Raw genomic sequence first — 20,368 nt, forward strand, 5'->3', positions numbered from 1 at the left:
GCTTACCAGTTTCTTCTTTACACTGCTTTTCCATTTCACAAGTGTCCCCTTGGGGAAGTCCTGGGTGGCTCAGTTGGTTTGTGAGTTCAAGCCTGGTGTTGATCCCCGCTTGGGATTCTCTGTCTCCCTTTCCCTCTGCCCCTTCTCTGCTTACACTGTCTCTGTCTCTCTCAAAAACAAATAAATAAATTTTAAAAAAGAGAGAAAAGGGGCCTCAGACCCCAGACCCTTCCCCCCTTTCTTCTAGTCCTCAGACAAAGGTGTTCTGGATCCTGTGTTTCTAGCCCTGACTCACTGCCAGGCCTCCTCCCCCTTGGAAGGGCGACCGTCCCTGCCAGGCTCAGGGGTTGGCACTGGGTCATGACCGTTTCTTCTCAGATGTTCCATTCAGAGGACTACGAGCTGCTGGTGCTTCAACACACCTGCTGCCCCTACTGTCGGAGACGCATCGATGACCCCGGCCCGTGACTGGCCCCCTCAGGATCACCACTCCTACCAGGGCCACCTTGCACTTGGATGGGCTGTCACAGGAAGAGTTAAACTGTCAGAAAAAAAAAAAAATCTGTTACTTTCAGAAAGGCTCTGAGTTGGTGGCAGCCTGCTGGAGTCCACAGATCTGTCAGACCATTAACATGTACACTTTGTGAACAGATTGCCTCAATAATTACAAATAAAAGGGCTACTTATTTTCATCAGTGTCTGCATTTTAGCAAATCTTCATATTGTCTGCAACTTAATTTCCTTATGCAAAAGTGCACCTGTTTCTAATTTGATCTGAGAGGAACATTACATTTGCCTGCTCTTAAAATTTAATCTAATCGAAATGGCAATATGGGAATAGGTAGGGGAACGAGTGTTTATTTATTTTGGTTTAGCAGGGCTCTGTCTTGACCAGAAAATAAGGTTCCTGGCTCCACAAAGACGATGGCAAAGAGGGCCTCTCCGCAGAGGTTCTGGAACCCACCCTCTGCTTCCTGCCTATGGCCAGGCCCCCCTTCTTTACTCCATTCATCCAGCCCCACAGAGGCCTCTACCCCACTGAGGCTTTCCCCTTCCTTCCAGCTCCTGAAGCAAGTGGGTCTGTTTGAGGTTCTGCTAAGGTTGCTGCCCCTGAGCATCAACAGTGTCTGATTTGGCAGCTTGAGAGCATGGGTGGGTAGCACTTTGGAAGCTGAGGAGGGAGAACTGACATTTATTGGGGACCTTCTCTATGCCAGCTGAGTTTCATATGTTGTCTCAGTTCTCACACCAGCCTTGTGATGGAATCGTTATGATTTCCTTTCTATAGCCATGAGAGTCGGTGGAGGTGCTGGAGCCCAAGGGCTCATTCAGCCCTCGGTGGAAGCCCCTGATCTGCCCTTCCCTGAGTGCCCTGTTCCCTTTGCTTTCCACACTACCTGTCCTGGAGGTGGCAGTGATCCAGTGCTTTATGCAAAGTCCTGACAGCAGGGGAAGGAGAACTGGGCTGTCAGATAAGAAAACCACCCCTGTGATTGGATATTGATACTTTACAGCTCTTCTGTGAAGTGGGCAGAGCCGGACAAATGTCCCCATTGGAGGGATGAAGATTGAGGCCTGGAGACAGGAGTGGCTGCAGAGACCACCCAGTGGTGAGTGCTGAAGCTGGCCCCCTGCCCTCCCCCTTCCTCTCCTGCCTCCCTCTGTGTCTCTCTTTGGAGATGATGGAGGAAAATAAAGAAAGGGAGCCAGACAGTTGTGCCAACAGAACTCCTCCGTTGAGTGTCTAATTACTTACCATCATGCATGCTCTCTCTCTTGCTAAACATTTATTAATGTGTTAGGATTTCCATTAGCGCATTATTTGAACTAAAATCATTGCATATGGCTGGGAAAAAGAGAGGAGAGAGAGAAAACAGCCCTAGCCACCCAACAGGCGTCAATCACAGTGACAGATCAGATGGTCGGTGGCTAGAGGCAGGGGGTGGGGGGCCCACCCTGAGACTCCAGCATGCATCTTCTCAGCCGAATAACACAAAAACCAGGGTGTGCCGTGCCAGGTTCTGCTGCCGCGGGGAAGCACAAGGAAGCTGTGGAGGTCTGAGACAGTAGCTTCCTTTAAATCAAATGCTTACTGGGTACCAGACACATTGCTAAGCACTCTCCATGCGTCGTCTTCCTCAATCCTCAACAGCCTCCAAGAATGCCCATTAATGCAGATGATGAAACTGAGGTTCAGCAACATTCTCTCCTTTATTCAACAAATACTTACTGAGCCAAGATGCAATTCACACCCAGGCACAGCCTTTGCACCTAAGCATTATGTTCTGCATCTCTCCTGTCTCAGCCTAGACAAGGTCTTGACCAGGCCCATTCTTTCTCCAAGGCTCAGTTTCCCCATGTATGCAGAAGGGCCTCCTCCAGCTCTGACTTTGAGGTTGAGCCTCAAGTCTCCATCTGATGAGCCTGATGACCCTTCACATGCTACAACAAGGAAGGCACTGTAGGGATGTTGAGATGCCCATTTCACTAAAAGGCCACTGAGGCCCGGACAGAGGCACAGCTGCTGGAGGCTGCACAGCTTGGAAGTGGTTCAGGCTGTGGCTTGATCTTCCAAGTCCCCAGTGCTACCCATGTTCCTAGAAGGAAGAAATAAGGAAAGGGGGGGGGGGGTTTGCACAGTCCAGAAAGAGCCCTGGACCAGGCCTTAGGTGGGCCTGGCTTTAGTCTGACCTCAACCAGCTAGGTGTCCCCATCCATCCCAGTGAGGCTGCTGAAACCAGGAGCCCCTCGTGGCTCTTGCACAGGTAGGCAGATGCCCTGTCTCCAAGGTTGATGCCTGTGGCAGACACCAAGTGACCTTCCATTTGTGCTAGCCCCACCCTCAGGGTAGGTGGGAGCCTTAGCAAAGAGGCCTGCACTGGGCATGGCTCTCTCCCTCGGTCCAGCACTTATCCCAATATTCCACCCAGACTCCAGAACATCTTCCTAGAATGAGAACCTAATCATGCTTCTCCCCTGCTTATAACCCTCCCCATTGCTAGCCAGCCAGCACCCGGATTCCTAGGCCTGCCCTCCCCTGGCCGGCCATCCACCCCAGGCCCCAGGGCGTCCATACCAGCTGGCCCTTTTCTTGCTGTGCCTTGGTTCAGTTGTCCCCCATTCTAGGCTAGGGAGCCTCCCTCCTCCCTCCTGGTCTATACCTTGCTCCTTTGGGATCTCACAGCACTGGGGCTGGGAACAGAGCCCTACATCCCATGGTTATTTGTTTTTCCTTTGTCAGCTGGACCCTAAGCCTGGGACCTCCTTGAGGGCAGGGGCTTTATATGATTCATCTCAGTGTCCCTAGCACCCAGCCCTGAGCGTGGCACCTAGAAAGTGTTTGGCTAATGTTGGGGTAGGAGGGAAGTGGGGGGAGGGAGGAGGGAGGAAGTGGGACTGGAGGAGAAGAGGAAGGAAGGGGGGGAGAGTGGGTCCATCTCCTTCCTTTCTTCCTTTTGAGATTCTCAGCTCAGTCTAAGGCCTCGCTCAGCCATGGTGATGCAGCTAGGTGGGGCTAAGCCAGGGAGAGGAGGCAGAGAGGAGGAGGAGAAAGAGAAGGAAAAGGGAAGAGGAAGCTGCTGAACCAGCAGCACCTCCATGCAGAGGCTTAAGGGCTATTTGTGTGCTACCTACTAAGCCCCTAATCCTCCACGGCCAAGTCAGAGCCCTGCACCTGGGCTCCCAGGGGGCCGGGCTCAGGGAAGCTTGGAGATAGGTGCTACCATCTTCAGAGACAACTAACCCCAGCCCTCCACCCCCATAGCTCTTCCCTAAGCCTGACTGAGGGGCCAGTGGCTCAGAAAGCCACCCACACTGGGGCTTGTCCCTTGGCATGCTCCCAGGCCCCTTCTGGACCAGCTGGCATAGAAGAAAGCTCAGGCTGGGGAGTTAGACAGCCAGTTCACCTCCGGCTCTGCTGAGGAATATTAACCCTCTGAGCCCATTTCCTCAGTGGTCAAAGGTTAGGGAGTGAGACCTCCTCATGGGGGGCCAGGAGTTGTTCATCCACTCGAGAAATATTTATTGAGTCCTTGCTCCAAGCTGCCAGCTCAGATGCAGCAAAGTCCAGGCCAGCCCAGCCCTGCACTCTGGAGAGAGATGGGCAATGAATCAGTAAGGAGACAAGACCACTGCTGACAGTGATAGGTACCGAGTAGAAACGAATGTGATGTGGGAGGCAGAGGGGGAGGCCTGGTGTGTAGAGTCAGGGGCCTCTCCAAGGAGTGCTTTGTAAGCGGAGACCTGAATGAGACTCTAAGAAGCTAATACTGTCAGCAACAGTCATTGATCACTTACAGGCAACAGAGTAGGAAACTGAGGCACAGGGAAGGGAGGTGGCGGGGCTGTGCCCAGGCTGCATGGCCTTAGAGCCTCAGACCAGACGTAAGGGTAGGTGTAAAGGGGCTGTACCCAGCTAAGGGATACCATGGCTCCTAAATGATAAGGTGTGAATATCTGTGACTGGACCCTGGTGGGAAAGCAGGTCACATCAAACCTGCAGATGGGTGTGGATCCCCCAAGGTTTCCTAGCTTCAGCAAACTGAGGCTGGAGAGGGGAAGTGGGACTTCTCAGGGTGACTCAGGGCCCCAGGCGAGAGTCCAGTGCCACCCCCTGCCTTCAGAGCCACCACTGCTGCCCCAGGCCTGTGTGACTCAGTCTTGTGGCTTTCCCACCAGCCCAGCACAACCCCTTTTTTTCTTTTTTTTTTTTTTTCTTTTTTGGTCATTTATACCATGATGTAAACAACTAGCAGAACTTTCCTGAGAGCTATCTTTCATGTAGGGATGGAGGCATGGCCAGGCAGGTGATAGCCAAAGTTTGTTATGTGATCTGGGTCACTGACTCACTGACCACCCTGGACCTCAGTCTCCCCACCTGTGAAATGTAGCAGGGAGGGTCGGTGACTTCTGTTGACCTTTTTGCTCACTATGAGCCTGTTGCTCTGAACAAAGAGCGTTTTTTTGTTGTTGTTTAAAAAAAGGATTCTTTGTCATGCCTCACAGAATATAATGCAATGTCACAGTGGTGATGCCTTTAATTCCTCCCTGGCCATAGCCCTGTGACAAGGGTCATTAAACTCTGAGACTTAGAGAGGGAAGCACTGATTGAAATAACCTACATCTATCTATTCACTCAATCCACAAATGCTGAGCACCTACTATGTGCCAGGCCCTGGGGATACATCAGTGAACAAAACAGACAGAAATCCCAGCTCCTTCCAGTGTATGGGAAGTGATTTACATTTTGCAACGTCCTGAGAACCATGCTCAGCTCTGGGAACCCTGCTGAGAGCTGGGCAGACCACACACCCCCACCCCCCACCCCCCGCCCCTGCCTGCTCACATGACAGCCTGTGAGTTGGACAAAAAACATGTGAACAGAGCATAAATTAAAAGCTTCCAAGCTGTCACAGCGTTAGGAGGAGGTGAAGGCAAGGTGCTGAGGTCTATGGTTGAGGGCTCACCCCAGCCAGCTCTGGGCTGTGTAGGGGTCAGTCTTGACCCAGGGAGTCCGGTGCTCCTCCCTCCGTCTGGCTACCAGGGCCACGTCAGAATCAAACCCTCCACCTTGACCTCATTAACATTGGGCCTAATCACTGAACCAAGCACCTTAAACTGCAAAAGGTCACACCCCAGCAGCCCTGCCACGCCTTCCCTTGAGCTCATTCCACCAGTACACACTTCTGCAGCCCTCCATGTGCAAGCCCTGACTGCCCGCAACAGGCAGGGCTCTGGACTCTCAGGCGGGCTGGAGGGAGGGGGAGGGCTTTTCTGAGGGAACAGGTCTGGGGGTGTCAGGGGGGAAGAGACTGCACAGAAGAGAGTATAAGGGCTGGAAGTCTCAGAGACGGGGACAATTCCCTGGCCGACTCCTTCCATCGATCACGAAGTTCATGGTTCAGACTTCACCTTTCTGGACTGCTCCGAACAACAGTGTGTTGGGAGCGGGTCACGATCTGAACTTGTCCTATTTCATTTGTTTCAGTACTTATTTGTGAGCCCTGCCAGCCCCACACAATGGTACTTCCTGTGGGCATCGTCCTTCTCATGTTCATCAGAACTGAGCACTGTGTGTGGAGCGCAGTAGGTGCTCCATACACGTTTGTGGTTGGAGGCTGGTCATCAAGCACCGGTGTGCTGGGCACTGCCATGTGCCCCACTTCATTTCTCGGGGGCATCACTGTGCCCCTTTCACTGATGGAGGGAGCCTGTCAGTGCAGAGCCATTTGCCCCCAGAACCTGCTTTTGTGGAGTGACCTGCCACACAGCTTCCAAGGCCCACTGTCCCAGCCCAGCCGACACAGACGTCCCCAGATGTGCCCTGTGTGTTGCAGTGTCCAACCAGTTCTTTTTCTAGGCTCAGCCTCACCTTCACACTGGACCCAAGCCTGCCTTGCTCACGGCAGTGATCTGGTGCCTAGCATGTCACCTGGCACACAGCTGCCTCCTGGATGCAAGGCCTTGCTTCGGGAGCCTTAGAGCTCTGTCCCCTTTCTGCTCCAATCACCCCCTGCCTGGTCCCCTCCTCTATCCTCACTCCCTCCAATACATCTTTGGGGCATTTGAGCCACATTTCTGCCCCTTATGATCTGCCCAAGCCACTGCCCAATGCTATTTGGATAAAACCAGGTTTCTCAGTTTGGTATCAAGACCCACCAGAGCTGGCTTCATAGCCCATGTGCGGCCTCACCCCCGACAGGCCTCAGGCCTCTGTCAGCCCTTGTCTTTAGTCTCCCCTGTCTTCCCTGCTTGGCAACCTAACAAAATACTCCCCTCCCTCAAAGACCCAAACTTCACCTTCCCAGACACCTCCCTGTTATAAGCAGTCTCTCCTCCCTTGGCCTCATGGAAACCCCTCCCTGGACCTGGATCTGTTCAGGGTCCTCCTCAGCACATAACCTCCTCCTTTCTGGATTTTTATATCCCCAGTGTCCTGCACATGAATGTTTAATGAACGAGTGAGTGAGTGAATTCCAGTTCAAGTACCTATTGAGCTCCGGGTCTATGCCAGGCTATGGTCTGGCACGGAGAGTGCCAAAGCTGGCAGGATGTGGCCCCTGCCCTCATGGAGCTCATAACTTGGTGAGATGGACTAGTGTTAGGGACTAAGCCAGGAGGTGATAGGTGGGGAAGAAATAGATAAGAGGCTGAGAGACTGAGAGGAGAACCAGAGAGCTCATGGTCCAGTGGGGAGGAAGACAAAGTCCTCTGGCATGAAGTGAGGGGGACGTGGGCATGGAGCCAGAGGTCCCAATGCCAGGCCAAGGCCAACATACTGAGATGGGCAGAGATTCCTGGGGACCGGAAGAGTTGGGGTTGGGCCTCCTGCCCTTTCCCAGGGTCCCCAGTACCTCCCCTCTCTGGCCCCAGGCTTCTGCCTAGAGTCACCTTGGCCCCTCTTGGAAGCCAATTAGGCCCCCAGTTGCAGTAGTGGGGATTAGTATGATTAATAATGCCCCCAATCTTCCAGGTGCTGATTCAGCTAGGAGCTTAGGGAGGGGAGGTCACTTTATAAGGGCCTGGGGGGCGGGGTTAGAGCCCAGAGTCGTGCAGCCGGAGCCCGGGGTGGCCAAGCTCAGGCCTCAGCAGCACTCTTGGGTCTGAGCCGCCCCCGGGGCAGCCACCAGGACCACAGCCATGAACGGGACGGAGGGCCCGAACTTCTACGTGCCCTTCTCCAACAAAACGGGTGTGGTACGCAGCCCCTTTGAGTACCCACAGTACTACCTGGCTGAGCCATGGCAGTTCTCCATGCTGGCCGCCTACATGTTCCTGCTCATCGTACTTGGCTTCCCCATCAACTTCCTCACGCTCTACGTCACGGTCCAGCACAAGAAGCTGCGCACGCCTCTCAACTACATCCTGCTCAACCTGGCCGTGGCCAACCTCTTCATGGTCTTCGGTGGCTTCACCACCACCCTCTACACCTCTCTGCATGGATACTTTGTCTTTGGGCCCACAGGATGCAATTTGGAGGGCTTCTTTGCTACACTGGGCGGTAAGAACTGGTGTATGGGTGGCTGGCTGGGGGAGTCAGGAGTCAGCGGTGGGGAGGGTGTGGAGGGATCTGGAGAGAACTCCATATTTGGGGATGGTGGTTAAGAGGCCTCTCCCCTCTACATTCATCAGCGCTCTCCACTTAATCAACAAACACTGTCAGTAATGATAAGCTAGGCTGCCATTTATTGAGGGCAGGCATTGGACACTGTTTATCTCACATAGGGTGGTGCCATTGTCTTGCTTTGCATCAGGGAAACTGAGGATGAAAGAGTCAAGGGCCTTGCTGGGGCACATTGTGGTGAGGATAGAGCTGAGTTTCCAGCCCACATTTCTTTTTTTCTTAAAAAAAAATTTTTTTTAACATTTATTTATTGTCAAGAGACAGAGCATGAGCAGGGAGGAGCAGAGAGAGAGGGAGACACAGAATCCGAAGCAGGCTCCAGGCTCTGAGCTGTCAGCACAGAGCCCGACACGGGGCTCAAACTCACGAACTGTGAGATCATGACCTGAGCTGAAGTCGGACGCTTAATCGACTGAGCCACCCAGGTGCCCCTCCAGCCCACATTTCTGTGGCTCCTCAGGCCATGTTCTATTTCCCTCGGAGAAGCTGTGACTTGTCAGACCCATGTTGGGCACTGGGAATAGCACGTTGAGGACGTCTCTGTGCTCAGGGCTTTCAGCCCCGGGGTGGCACACAGATCATTAGTCCTCCAGCCACTGGACTTTGCCTGTGCTAAACAATGGGCTCAGTCTCTCCCCACCAGCATCTATCCAACCTTGCAGAGAAGGGTCCGCCTGTGTGTGGCAGCACTATATCACTCCTACCTCGTGGCCTGAGACTGGGTGATCCTTGGTCATTGAAGGTCACAAGCACCCAGTGGTGGCCAGAGATTCCCCAGTCATGGGGCTGAGACAGTGTCCTGGACATGTGAAAGAGAGAGAAGACAAGGAGGCAGAACAGTCCTTGTGGCTGGTGCTGGGCTCTCCCAGCCACCCTGGTTCTCTCTTGCTTGCCTGAGAGGCCATGTGTCCTCAGAGAAGGGGGGCACTTCTGGATCTGAGCCAGGAGACCCAGGTCCTTGTCACTGCCCTGCCACATCCCTGAATGTGCCTCTTCCCTCCTCCATGCCTTGCTGTTCTCATCTACTAAACAGGATCTGTTATCTCTGCAGCAGCCCCATCAGTTTTCTAGTCAAAGAAACTATTTGATTGCACTTTTCAAAGCTACAGATCTCCACACAGGTCTAGCGCCTCCCTATGGAAGGGGTTTCTTGGAAGGGGATAATCCCCCCACACACAATAAGGCTGGAGGTGGGCTGAGGAGTCTCAGGCTAGAAGGCAGGGGTGAGATGGAGGCCACATGCAGGCAGGCCCTTCTCTGCCGGGCTGGCGTCAGTTTACAATCATTATCCTGGAGTAATACTTAGTAGTGTTCTGTTTCTCTCTTAGAAATGTCCCGGTTTGGTTGACCAATTCTATGGCTACCCTCCTGAATGAGATTCTGGGGTGATGTGCAGGGTGGTTGTCTGAATTCCACCATTCTATCCTGCTGCTTCTTCTGGGCAAAACATTGCCCAGCTTTCTGGCTCCCAGGTGGGGACCCACCGGCCCAGGTTATTTCATTCCCCACAGGGGAGAGGCTGCTGCACAAGAGGGAGAGCAGGAATTCTAGCTCCAACAGGCACTCTGCCTGTCACCCCATGAAGGCGCACATTCTTCTGCAAAAACTTCCTACGGGGCTGCTAGTCTAATCATGACCCTGGAATCTGATTTCCTGTCCTTCATGAACCCAGAGCTCCACTAACTCCTCTTCCTGGGGGGTACCCAGTTCACTCTCTTCTCAGCATAGTGCCTTTCTGCCTCACAGCCCCTTGGCTCCTCTTCTCAGAATCGAAGCCCTCTCTTTCCCAAGTCCTGGCTCCAACTGTGCCCTAGGTGGCCTTCCTGCCTGCCCTCTCCCATCCAGGAGGAGTGCTCCCTCTTTGGACAGTGGGGTCCAGGCAGGTGATGTGTTGACTGATAGCTGACTGCCTTGCAGGTGAAATTGCCCTGTGGTCGTTGGTGGTCCTGGCCATTGAGCGGTACGTGGTGGTGTGTAAGCCCATGAGCAACTTCCGCTTTGGGGAGAACCATGCCATAATGGGCGTCGCCTTCACCTGGGTCATGGCACTGGCCTGCGCTGCACCCCCCCTCGTTGGTTGGTCCAGGTAATGGCACTAAGCAGAAGGGAAGGGTCCCTGGGGTAGGGGTTCTTTATAGGGTCCCCGGCCAGGACTCAAACCTGGGGCTGTCTTGTTCTGGGCACCGAGCTTATATGCTCCCCACCCCAAACACCCACCCTGGCAGCTCTCCCAGGGTTGGGGTTTAGGGTAGGGGAAGAGAGAATCAGACCCTAATGTTGCTCCGGGGGCTAGTGCCACCTCCTGGGCCCCATGTCAAGGAGAATCCAAGATGCCCCAACCCTTAACCTTGGCTGTGCCCCTAATCCTCAACTAAGCCAGGGCCAGATTCCAATCCTCTTTGCCCCATAGGCAGCTCCCTCTGACCTTGGGCCTCAGTACCTGGGGAGGCCAAGCCTACCTAGTGCAGGTGGTGACACTATAGCCCATGGGAACTGTGTGTTCTGTCCAGCTTCTAGTCCATCATCTCCAAATGGGGCTCAGATGAGAGATGGGAGGACAGTGGTTTGGGAAACTGGACAGATGACCCTGGACGGGTGTGGGTTCCTGGAGGCCTCGTGTCCCTCTGCTTCTAGGAAATTCCCAATCTTTCTTCCCTTCCCTCCTCTCTCAGCTTCCTGGGGGTCATTTTTTTTTTTTTTTTTTTTGGTCCCTTGTTGAATCTGAGCCCATCACCTCCAGCTTCTTTCCCTGTTTTCTCCAGTCTTGCCCAGTCCCATCCCCACAGGCACAGCCAATAGACACTCCATTGTCACCATCCTCTGAAATCACAGAAACATCCTAATCATCTGTCCCTGGGACCTCTTGTCTCTAGAAACTGTGCAAAGATCCCTTAGTTAGTCTGTGTGCCCGTCTTTGGCCTAGAAAATACTCTTACCCTGTTAGCAAGACCCTAGTTTGTACAAACTGCCTCAAATACAGAGCTCGGGGGCTTTTCCTGTCTCCCCACCAACCTCTGCCTTGCACAGCCTGAGCCTCCAGCCACTGGAAGCAGCCGGTGTGGTGAGGAAACACAGCGCTGGTCCGCGGTGTCCAGGCCCTGCTAGGCAAGAGACTGGGCTGTCTCATGATTAGCATGGCTGTTTTCACAAGGGCATTTGAATCCCTCATCTCCGTTGATTTGATCCTCACAGTCATGCAGCCATGCAGATATTTTATTATGCCTCTTTTAAAGAGAGGGAAAGCAGGGCCCAGAGCAAGCCCAGCCACACAGCAGGTGTGTTGGCGTCCTGTTCCTCAAGTCCCTCACATGTGGGTCTCCCCTATGCCCTCTCTTGCCCCGTCCCTCTCTGGTGGTCAGGTACATCCCTGAAGGCATGCAGTGTTCATGCGGGATCGACTACTACACACTCAAGCCGGAGGTCAACAACGAGTCCTTTGTCATCTACATGTTCGTGGTCCACTTCACCATCCCCATGATCGTTATCTTCTTCTGCTATGGGCAGCTTGTCTTCACAGTCAAGGAGGTATGGACCTGTGCTGGGTGCTGGGGACACATGCATTGGTTGGGTTGACCCTGGCCTCTGTCCCAAAGGAGCTGCAGTCTGGACAGCAGACCCTGTGTCCTTACAGGCGGCAGCCCAGCAGCAGGAGTCAGCCACCACCCAGAAGGCTGAGAAGGAGGTCACTCGCATGGTCATCATCATGGTCATTGCTTTCCTGATCTGTTGGGTGCCCTACGCCAGTGTGGCATTCTACATCTTCACCCACCAGGGCTCCAACTTTGGCCCCATCTTGATGACACTCCCGGCGTTCTTCGCCAAGTCCTCTGCCATCTACAACCCTGTCATCTACATCATGATGAACAAGCAGGTGCCTGCTGGTGGGGTGGAAGGGTCCAGGGGCCCCAGGCTGCAGGCATTGCCTACAGAGGACAAACCATGTCCTTGGCTGGGCCTCAGTCATTTCACCTGGAAAACTAGGCAGGGAAACTGGTATCCCCCAGAGCATCAGAGTCATCTAGGAGAAATACAGATTCCTGCTGAATCAGAAGCTCAGGGTGAGCCCAGGAACCTGCATTTCTAACAAGCCCACCAGGTGACTCTCATACTGGCTCAAGTATGAGAAGTGCCAGTCCAGATGGTTCTGGAGGCCCACTTTAAAAGTCAAATGGTCTAAGTCCCAAGCCTGGGAATGGGATGGTGCCAGTCTCTACAAAGCTGAACAAGGAGCTAAAGTCTTATTCCAAGGGAGGAAGGGATAAAGCAGTTCTTTAACACCAACCAGTGACTTCTCTGAAGAATCCATGAACCTGTGGGGGAAAACATAGTCTCTAGAGTTAGGCATATTGGTTTCAAATCCCAGTTCTTCTTTTCTAGCTGATTGACACTTGGGAAGTCACTTCCCTTCTCTGGGCTTCAGTGTCTGTGTTCCTAGAGAGGGCAAAATCCCAAACTTGAGGGCTATATAAGGTACTTACAGATAGCCCTTGGCACACAGAGGGCATCAGGGAATGTCAGTAGCAGAGCCCTCTTGGGTTTGGTCCCTGGCATCTCTGGGGTGGGGCCACATGCGCTTACTAAATTCCCTCCAGGAAGCCAGATTTGAGAGGGGAGTGGAGGCTGTGAGAGCCAGAAGCAGGGAAGGGGTTGGAGGTAAATCTCGCCAACCACTCCAGTTTGCTACACACACTTTCGGTGGACCCTGATTCTGACTCACGCTCTTTGCCTTCCAGTTCCGGAACTGCATGCTCACTACCCTCTGCTGTGGCAAGAACCCACTGGGTGATGACGAGGCCTCCACCACCGCCTCCAAGACGGAGACCAGCCAGGTGGCACCGGCCTAAGCCCTGCCAAGGACTCTATGGTCAACTGTAGGAGTCTCCCATTCCCTATGCCTACCCCCAGCCACAGCTGCCCCACCAGGAGCCAGGTCTGTTGGAACCAGGTTGCGCAGACTCCTTGAGTTAAAAAAAAAAAAAAAAAAAAAAAGAATAACGAGAGAAAAATGAGGCTCCCCACTCGACAAGTATGGCCCAATCTGGAGTCCTGAGTTCCCAGGGGCTGGTGGGATCTCTGCCCCTCCTATCCCCAACTCATGTCTCAGGAACACAAGAACTCTTGCTCCCTGGAAAAGTGTCCCAGCTTAGGGATAAGTGTATAGCACAGAGTGGGGCACACAGTAGGTGCTTAATAAATGTTAGATGGATGAAGGAAGGAACGAATGGGGGAATGAATGAAGGAATGAATGGGCAGGGAGAGCTTATCTACCCTCTCAAAACCACCTTAGCTGCAGCTCACCCTCGGCTGATGTCCTTGAACAGTTTCCCTCCCTGGGCCTCACTTTCTTCCCCCAGAAAATGGAAACCCCAAATCCTTGGTCCTGCCAACGCATGGCTGCTGTGAAGATCAAATGAGATTTTGATCTCATATATGTGTGTATATGTGTGTGTGTGAGTGTGTGTAAGCACTTTGTAAATGGTAAGGAGCTGTACAGATTGTAGTTAACATTATGAATAACACCAATTAATATAATTAACTAATATGATCATCTCTTCTTGATAGTGACCATTTTGAGACTGGGCAAGGCCCTGAGCATCCAGCCTCAGCAGGTTTTTTTTAAATTTACCAGATGTCAAGGCCAGACCAGGGCTGGTGGTCGGTCTGCAGAGAGGGACAATCAAGGGAATGCAGAATACAGTCATATGGACTGAAAAAAACAACGTCAGGGGACTGCAGTCTGGGACCAAGGCCCAGGGTCTCACCTCTGACGTGAACTCCCAGGCCCGGTGCCTCCCCTTCCTCATGCAGCCTAGGGAGAGACAGGCCTTTCTCTCAGCTTCTGCAAACTACCTGCCCTCCTTCCCAGCCCCTAGGCCACAGCAACTCTAGGCCAGCATGGAGCTGGGCCTAGAAGCCATATGCTAGGCTAGACTCTAGGCCAGCATGGACATATGCTAGGCCAGCAACTCTAGGCCAGCATGAACTAGAAGCCATATTCACCTGCCCACATTTAATGAAGAGCTGAGTCCCCAGTGGAACCCTTTTCTCAAAGATCTCAGAAACAAAAAGTGGGAAATTCAGATGGGCCCATCTTCCCTGGGGATGTTCACAGATCCCAGAGTTGAGCACCCTTGCTGGGTAAGCCTGTTTTTAGTAGCTCCAGTCCATTCTTCATTCTGGAAAGTCCTTGCTGCAAAGCTGATGGGAACTCTAGGGTATCAGAATTGTGCTGCTTGCATAACTGCCCCTCCTCCACGTAACCAAGACCAGAAGCTCTAATTCTTCCCAGCTCTGCCTGGAGACTAGGCAAATCGGGGCATTAAAAGCTCAGCTCCTATACTTGGTGTTAAGGGTGGTGGTTTTTGTTGCTCTCAAGCTCTTTCTCTACAGGATGGATTGAAATTGGGCAGTAATTTCCACCTGATCTCTAACCCTGGGATGCTGGGTTTGGGCAACCAGCAGGGCCCCCTGCGGGTGTGGGGTGGAGGGAGCAGGCCCGGGAATGAGAAAAGCCCCAACTTTGGAGTCACAGAAACCCAGGTGACCTTTGAAACTGCAAGCAAGTTTGGCCATCTCTCTGAGTCTCCTTATCAGCAAAAAGGAATCTGAACCTGGCTTGAGGGGACCGAAAACTTCGCGTGGCCAGCATGCTTCCTGGTACTGTAGCCAGTGGGAGACTTCTGACATTACTGGGCCTCAGCTCAGAGCTGGCCTTACCAAGAACACCATCTGCAAGGGGAACAAGGATGGAGACATAGTCTCAAGAGTTACCCTCAACCTTCAAGGTGGGAAAGGGTGGCTGGAGCCTGAGATGGAAGTTCCCCAGTGCCATGGTGGGGGCTGAAGCAGGTAATAGCTAGGATCTCTACTCTTGCCCCTCTAGGTGATATACTCTGCCTCCGTAGGTGGTGCCAGTCAGGGTTTCTTTGGCTGCAAGTGGCAGGAAATCTAACTCAACAGGGCTGAAACAGAAAGGAGAAATTGTTGGCTCCCCAAAACAAAAAAACCCAGGGCTTCAGGCACGGCTAGATGCAGGTGCTCAGATGTTATCAGACTTCTGTATCTCCCCTCTGGTTATAGTTTTCTCTGTTGGCTTTGGAAAGGGCTACCAGCAGTCCCAAGCTCAGCTAGCCTTGCAGAAAGTAAGCTGTTTTTCCTGACAGTTCCAGCAAAGGTCCTGGGTAGGGCTCTCACTGGCCAGGTCTGGGTCACCTGATCACTCCTAATCCTGTCACCAGGTTAAAATGGGGATTCATCCTCTGATAGGCCCGGCTTGAGTCACCTCATTGTCCCTAAACCTATCACCAGGCTGGGATGGGGATGTAGCCTCTCATTGGCCAGGGCTGGGTCACCTGATCACTCAGACCAAGGTAGGGTTAACCCTAGATAAACCAAATGGTCTGAGTGAGGGTGGGGACTGGAAGGAGCCCAAAAGATTCCTGGGGTTGCGGGGGGGAGTGTCGTTACCAAAAGGAAGAGGCCCAGAGACAGGGTGGGCAGAACTAACGGTGGCCCAGAGGGGCTGGCCTCTGTCTAAGTAGGTGATGTCCAGCTACACCAGGCTTCCCTCCCACACTGGGGACCCAGGGGAGAAGATTCCCATGGTGGGTCCCGCACATCTCACTCTCCATTTCTGATGTGTTGGGCCAGGCATGGCCATGGGAGAGACATGCTTGCTTTGCAGGCAGCCCTCTTTCCTCACTGCCCCACCTCAGTCCACTTATTCTGAGGAGTGGTATCCTTGTTTTAGCTACATATTCAGAGGAAAAAATTAACTCTCTAGCCAGAAGTCTCTGTTTTTTCATGGTAGAAGGGAAAACCTCTTTCCCTCCTTAATTTTTAACCGATTTGACAGGCACTTTGGGACATTTGCCAATAAAGGCAAGGCAGTGCTGACTTAGGTTTGGTTGAGGGTGTTACCCACCTCATCTCCAGGCTCCAGGTAGCCAGCAGGTTTATGGAACACCTCTTATATACAATCACATCTACAGTCAGCCTGATCTTAGGAAGCTGACCCCAGGCCAGGATGAGCTGGGGACTCAGAGATGGGTTGCAGGTAGCAAGTCTCTGGGCTGTGGCCTGGCCAGCCACAGGAACACAGAGCTCTCTCACCCCTGATCTTACCTCTGGGAGAAGAGAGTATGAACTAAGCCTCCCACCCCCAGAGACAGCAAAGCCTGATGGCAATCTGCCCATGTCCCCCAGTAGACACATGCACCCCTGACGTCCCAGGGTGGCCCCAGAGAGACAGTGCATGCCCTTCTCAGCCCTGCAACCTCACACCATGTTCCTGAACCTCACTAGGTCTCAGGCCTCTGAGCTTGAAAGAGGAGACTCATCTCAGTTGGTAGAATTGTCCACAGACTAATGAGATTGTTGCTATAAAAATTGCAGTGCACGGTAAACACTCAATAAATATGAGTTTCCTTCCCAAAAATGTGAATCAAGTTCAAAGGAGCAGCCCCTGGAGTGGTAGGAGATAGAGCCCCTGGTGTGAGAGTCAAGAAATTAAAGTAGCAAAGGGGCCTCAGGAAAGGGGGAAGCAAGTGCTAACTGCCCCCAATATTTATTCCCTTTCTTCCTTTTAATAATATCACATCAAGTTCTAGCTGGGCACCTAGCTACCCAGTGCAGGACTGCACCTCCCAGTTTCCTTTGCATCTGCAGTGGCATGACATTAAGGTCTGCCCAGTGAAGTATAATCAGAAGTAGTATATGAAGTTTTGAGTTGTGCATTTCAGAGAATGGAGGCATCCTTCACTTCTCTTCTTTCCTGTCTGATGGCTGGAATGTGGTTGTGATGACCAGAGCTGCAGCAGCTATATTGTATCATGAGGTGCAGTCCGTGGGCAGAGAACAGCACAGCATCAGGCGAGAAGGAGACTGCAGGTCCTCTATGCTGCCTTCCTGTCCTGCACAACTTGCACTTGAAGAGTCTCATGAGAGAATGACTTCATGGTTTCTTGTTTAAGCCACTGTTATTTTGGAATTATAGCTGGTTTCTTCACTAACACAGAGGGCTTCCATGTTGCAGCCTAGGGTCCGGACTCAGGAAGATTTAGTACAGGTCCTTTCTGAACTTTAGTGTCTTCATGTATTAATAAGATAGCGAATATAAAATATGTACATGGACGTAGAACGTGGCAGCTATTACCATATCTACCCTGCCCTCTATGCATTTGTTGACTAATGTCACAAATGTCCTGATGCTACAGGGGCTAGAGTTACACAAAACAAGACACCCTATCACTGCTTCAAAAAGTTTAGAATGTAATCTTCAGACCTATGAGAAAGTTCACATGTAGGACGCCCCCATTCAATGTTCAAAGATGGTAAAACAGTTGTCAGCAGAAATTTAAATTCCCTACAGACCTCAATAAGCGTCAAATAAGTACACCAAGCAGCCCGCCCTCTCTCCAGCATCTGATGCTCACAGTTATCATTTCCCTGTAAAAAGGCAATGCTCTAGAAGAATTTTTAGATCTGCAGTGCATTTTAGAACTTATTCCCCTCCAAATGCAAAACTCTATCCTGGCACAGCCTGGGAGCAGGGTTTCACATGAAGCTCATGGGAATGTTTGTATCTCCAAGTTTTTCTCTATTTCTCAATTCTTGGAAATTTCCCACAATGTGATCAAAATTGCTGCCCCTGTGTGTGCCAGCACCATGTGCCTCTTTGCCTCATCTCGCCTCCTGCTCTAATGTGGTTCCTGCAGATGGTTCTCAGGTCTCCCTTCATTCAGCCAGGCTGGGCTCTGGCACTGGGGTTCCACAGCAATGGGTGCTGAGCCCCTACTGTGTGCCAGGCACTGTGCTATGCACCAGGGATACCACCAGAACAAGTCGAACACAGCCCTGCCTACCCCCAGGGCCCTTCAGAGCTCAGGGGCTAGTGTGGATGAGTGGGAACTTAGGGTGCTGGAGGTCCCAGGGGCTGCTGGAGCCAGAGGAGAGGACCCTAACCTCCTAAGGGGTCAGCGAGGGCTTTTCTGAGCTACACTGAGGCCAAAACAATGAGTGGGAAACAGTCCAGAGAAGGTAGGTGGGGGGTAAAGAAGGGCCTTCTAGGCAGTGGATCAGTTAGCTTATGCTGCACGACAAACAACCCCAAACCTCATGGTTTAAAACAACACACCATTGTTGTTTGTGACTGTGAGTCAGCCAGGTGGTTCTGCTGATCTGGATTCAACTTGGTTGATCTCTGCAGATATCTAAAGCATCCATGGTCAACTGGAGGTTTGGCTGTTTGACCAGCTGTGGGCTGGGTGGTAGGGGTGACTGAGCTGCGAACCTCTGAGCTCCAGTGGGCTAGCCAGGATTGGGACTGCCATGGCATCACTTCCACCATATCCTGTTGGTCAAAGCAAGTCACAAGGTCAGCTCATATTTAAAGAGTGTGAGAGGAGGGGCGCCTGGGTGGCGCAGTCGGTTAAGCGTCCGACTTCAGCCAGGTCACGATCTCGCGGTCCCGGAGTTCGAGCCCCGCGTCAGGCTCTGGGCTGATGGCTCAGAGCCTGGAGCCTGTTTCCGATTCTGTGTCTCCCTCTCTCTCTGCCCCTCCCCCATTCATGCTCTGTCTCTCTCTGTCCCAAAAATAAATAAACGTTGAAAAAAAAATTTTTTTTAAATAAAAAAAAAATAAAGAGTGTGAGAGGAGCTGCAAAGTTGCATGCAAATGGACATGGATATGGGCACGGGTGAGAAATTGGGGACATTTATGCATCCATCTAACACACACACAAAGGAAACACAGAAGAAAGCCCAGCTCTCAACATCTAGCTCATTCCAAGAGTCACAGAGGTTGGACTGTGGGCCTCTAGGGAGAAAGGGGCTCCATAAGCAGGACAAAAGAGGTCAAGCCTCCACACATAGACAGTAGGGAGCTATGAAGGGTGCTAGGCAGGAGAGGAGTGATCTCTGATTTCACTTTAGAACACTTTGATGGCCATCACCTCTCTCAATCCAGACTCTGGTGCTGGAGAGTCCCTGGAAAAATCCCAACAATAAAGGAAGGAAGGAAGGAAGGAAGGAAGAATGGGAAGTTTGTTTTAAACCTGTCCCTCCAACTCCTACACCCTCCTCAGAGGTAACCAATGCTATTACCTTGGTGTGAATCCTTTCAGACCTTCTTCTATGCCTTCACTTGCATGCACATCACACACACATATACTTGCACAGACACAAATTCTTTCTTCTCAGAAAGGGGGCGCATATTCCACGGACACATTGTGGTTCATTTTCATTCCCTCATTCATCTATTTATTTATGTATTTTCTTCTTTCCTTCTGTCTCTATGCCCAATATGGAGCTCAGACTCACAACCCCGAGATCACAAGTTGCATATGCTCCACTGACTGAGCCAGTCAGGAGCCCCTCTGGTTCGTTCATTTTCACTGCTCTATACTACTCCACCATGTGACTAGACCACAGTTTATTTATCTGCTTTTCTTTTGGTGGGTAGTTAGGTTGTTTTGAATTTTTGCTGGGATTGCAGCAAGGATCTTTATTGGTGTAAGGGTTTCTCTCAGATTTATACCCACAGTGCCATGGGGGGGTGTGAATCTATCTTTAGTTATGTTCGATGTCACTGCATTGCTTTCTAGAGTGGCTACCAGCTTACCCTCCAGTGGCTATGTGTTTCTTCATGTGCTGGACACTCAGAATCTATAGATCTAATTTAAATATCTGTCATTCTACCAGGTGTGCAATAACCACCTCATCCTTGTTTTAATTCACCTCATCATTTCAAATGGCTGCAGAGTTTTCTGCAGAAGGGAGTAGTTCAGTCAAGCCTCCAGTGATTCATGTGGAAGTTCTCTTTTTTTTTTTTCTTTTCTAAATAATGTAGCAATTGTTTCTTTTCTGACTACTGCACTTCTAGGACAGAGAAGTGCAATTGCTGAGTTCAAGGGAATACCTTTCCAAAGCAGACTGCACCCCAATTTACACCCTTAGCAGAGGCACTGAGGGCCAGGCTCCCTGCATCCTTGCCTACGCTGTCTTCAATTTTAGTCAATTTGATGGGGAGCTAGTATCTCATCATTGTTTCAATTTGAATTTTCCTGAATGCCAAGGAGGTCGAGAATATTTTCTTGGGTTTATTATCAGCCTTTCCGGTGAATTGCCTATTCATATTCTTTGTCCATTTTATCAATGGTTATCCTTATTTGTGGAGACTTGCTAGGCAATTTTATTTAAAAATTGCTCATTCATCCCTTAAAAATTCTTTCTTATAAGTATTTTTTT

General features: G+C 51.6%; 2 protein-coding genes across 11 annotated transcripts in view; both read left to right on the forward strand.

Annotated features, from left to right (window-relative positions):
• The window catches only part of IFT122 (intraflagellar transport 122), a 78,609-nt gene extending 77,917 nt beyond the window's left edge, over window positions 1-692 (forward strand). For all 10 annotated transcript variants that reach the window (XM_043588172.1, XM_043588178.1, XM_043588177.1 and 7 more), the window contains one exon: window positions 379-692. In XM_043588172.1, the coding sequence (XP_043444107.1) occupies window positions 379-468 (90 nt within the window). In that variant the 3' untranslated portion in view covers window positions 469-692. The remainder of the gene's footprint in view (window positions 1-378) is intronic.
• A 6,835-nt stretch (window positions 693-7,527) lies between these two features.
• Window positions 7,528-14,461, forward strand: RHO (rhodopsin). The gene is made up of 5 exons (XM_043588190.1): window positions 7,528-7,999; window positions 10,040-10,208; window positions 11,482-11,647; window positions 11,754-11,993; window positions 12,856-14,461. The coding sequence occupies exons 1-5, from the start codon at window positions 7,639-7,641 to the stop codon at window positions 12,964-12,966; spliced, it is 1,047 nt and encodes a 348-aa protein (XP_043444125.1). The 5' UTR covers window positions 7,528-7,638; the 3' UTR covers window positions 12,967-14,461.
• Window positions 14,462-20,368: the final 5,907 nt, after the last annotated feature.

Source organism: Prionailurus bengalensis, chromosome A2 (genome assembly GCF_016509475.1).
Source record: "Prionailurus bengalensis isolate Pbe53 chromosome A2, Fcat_Pben_1.1_paternal_pri, whole genome shotgun sequence".
Taxonomy (NCBI): domain Eukaryota; kingdom Metazoa; phylum Chordata; class Mammalia; order Carnivora; family Felidae; genus Prionailurus; species Prionailurus bengalensis.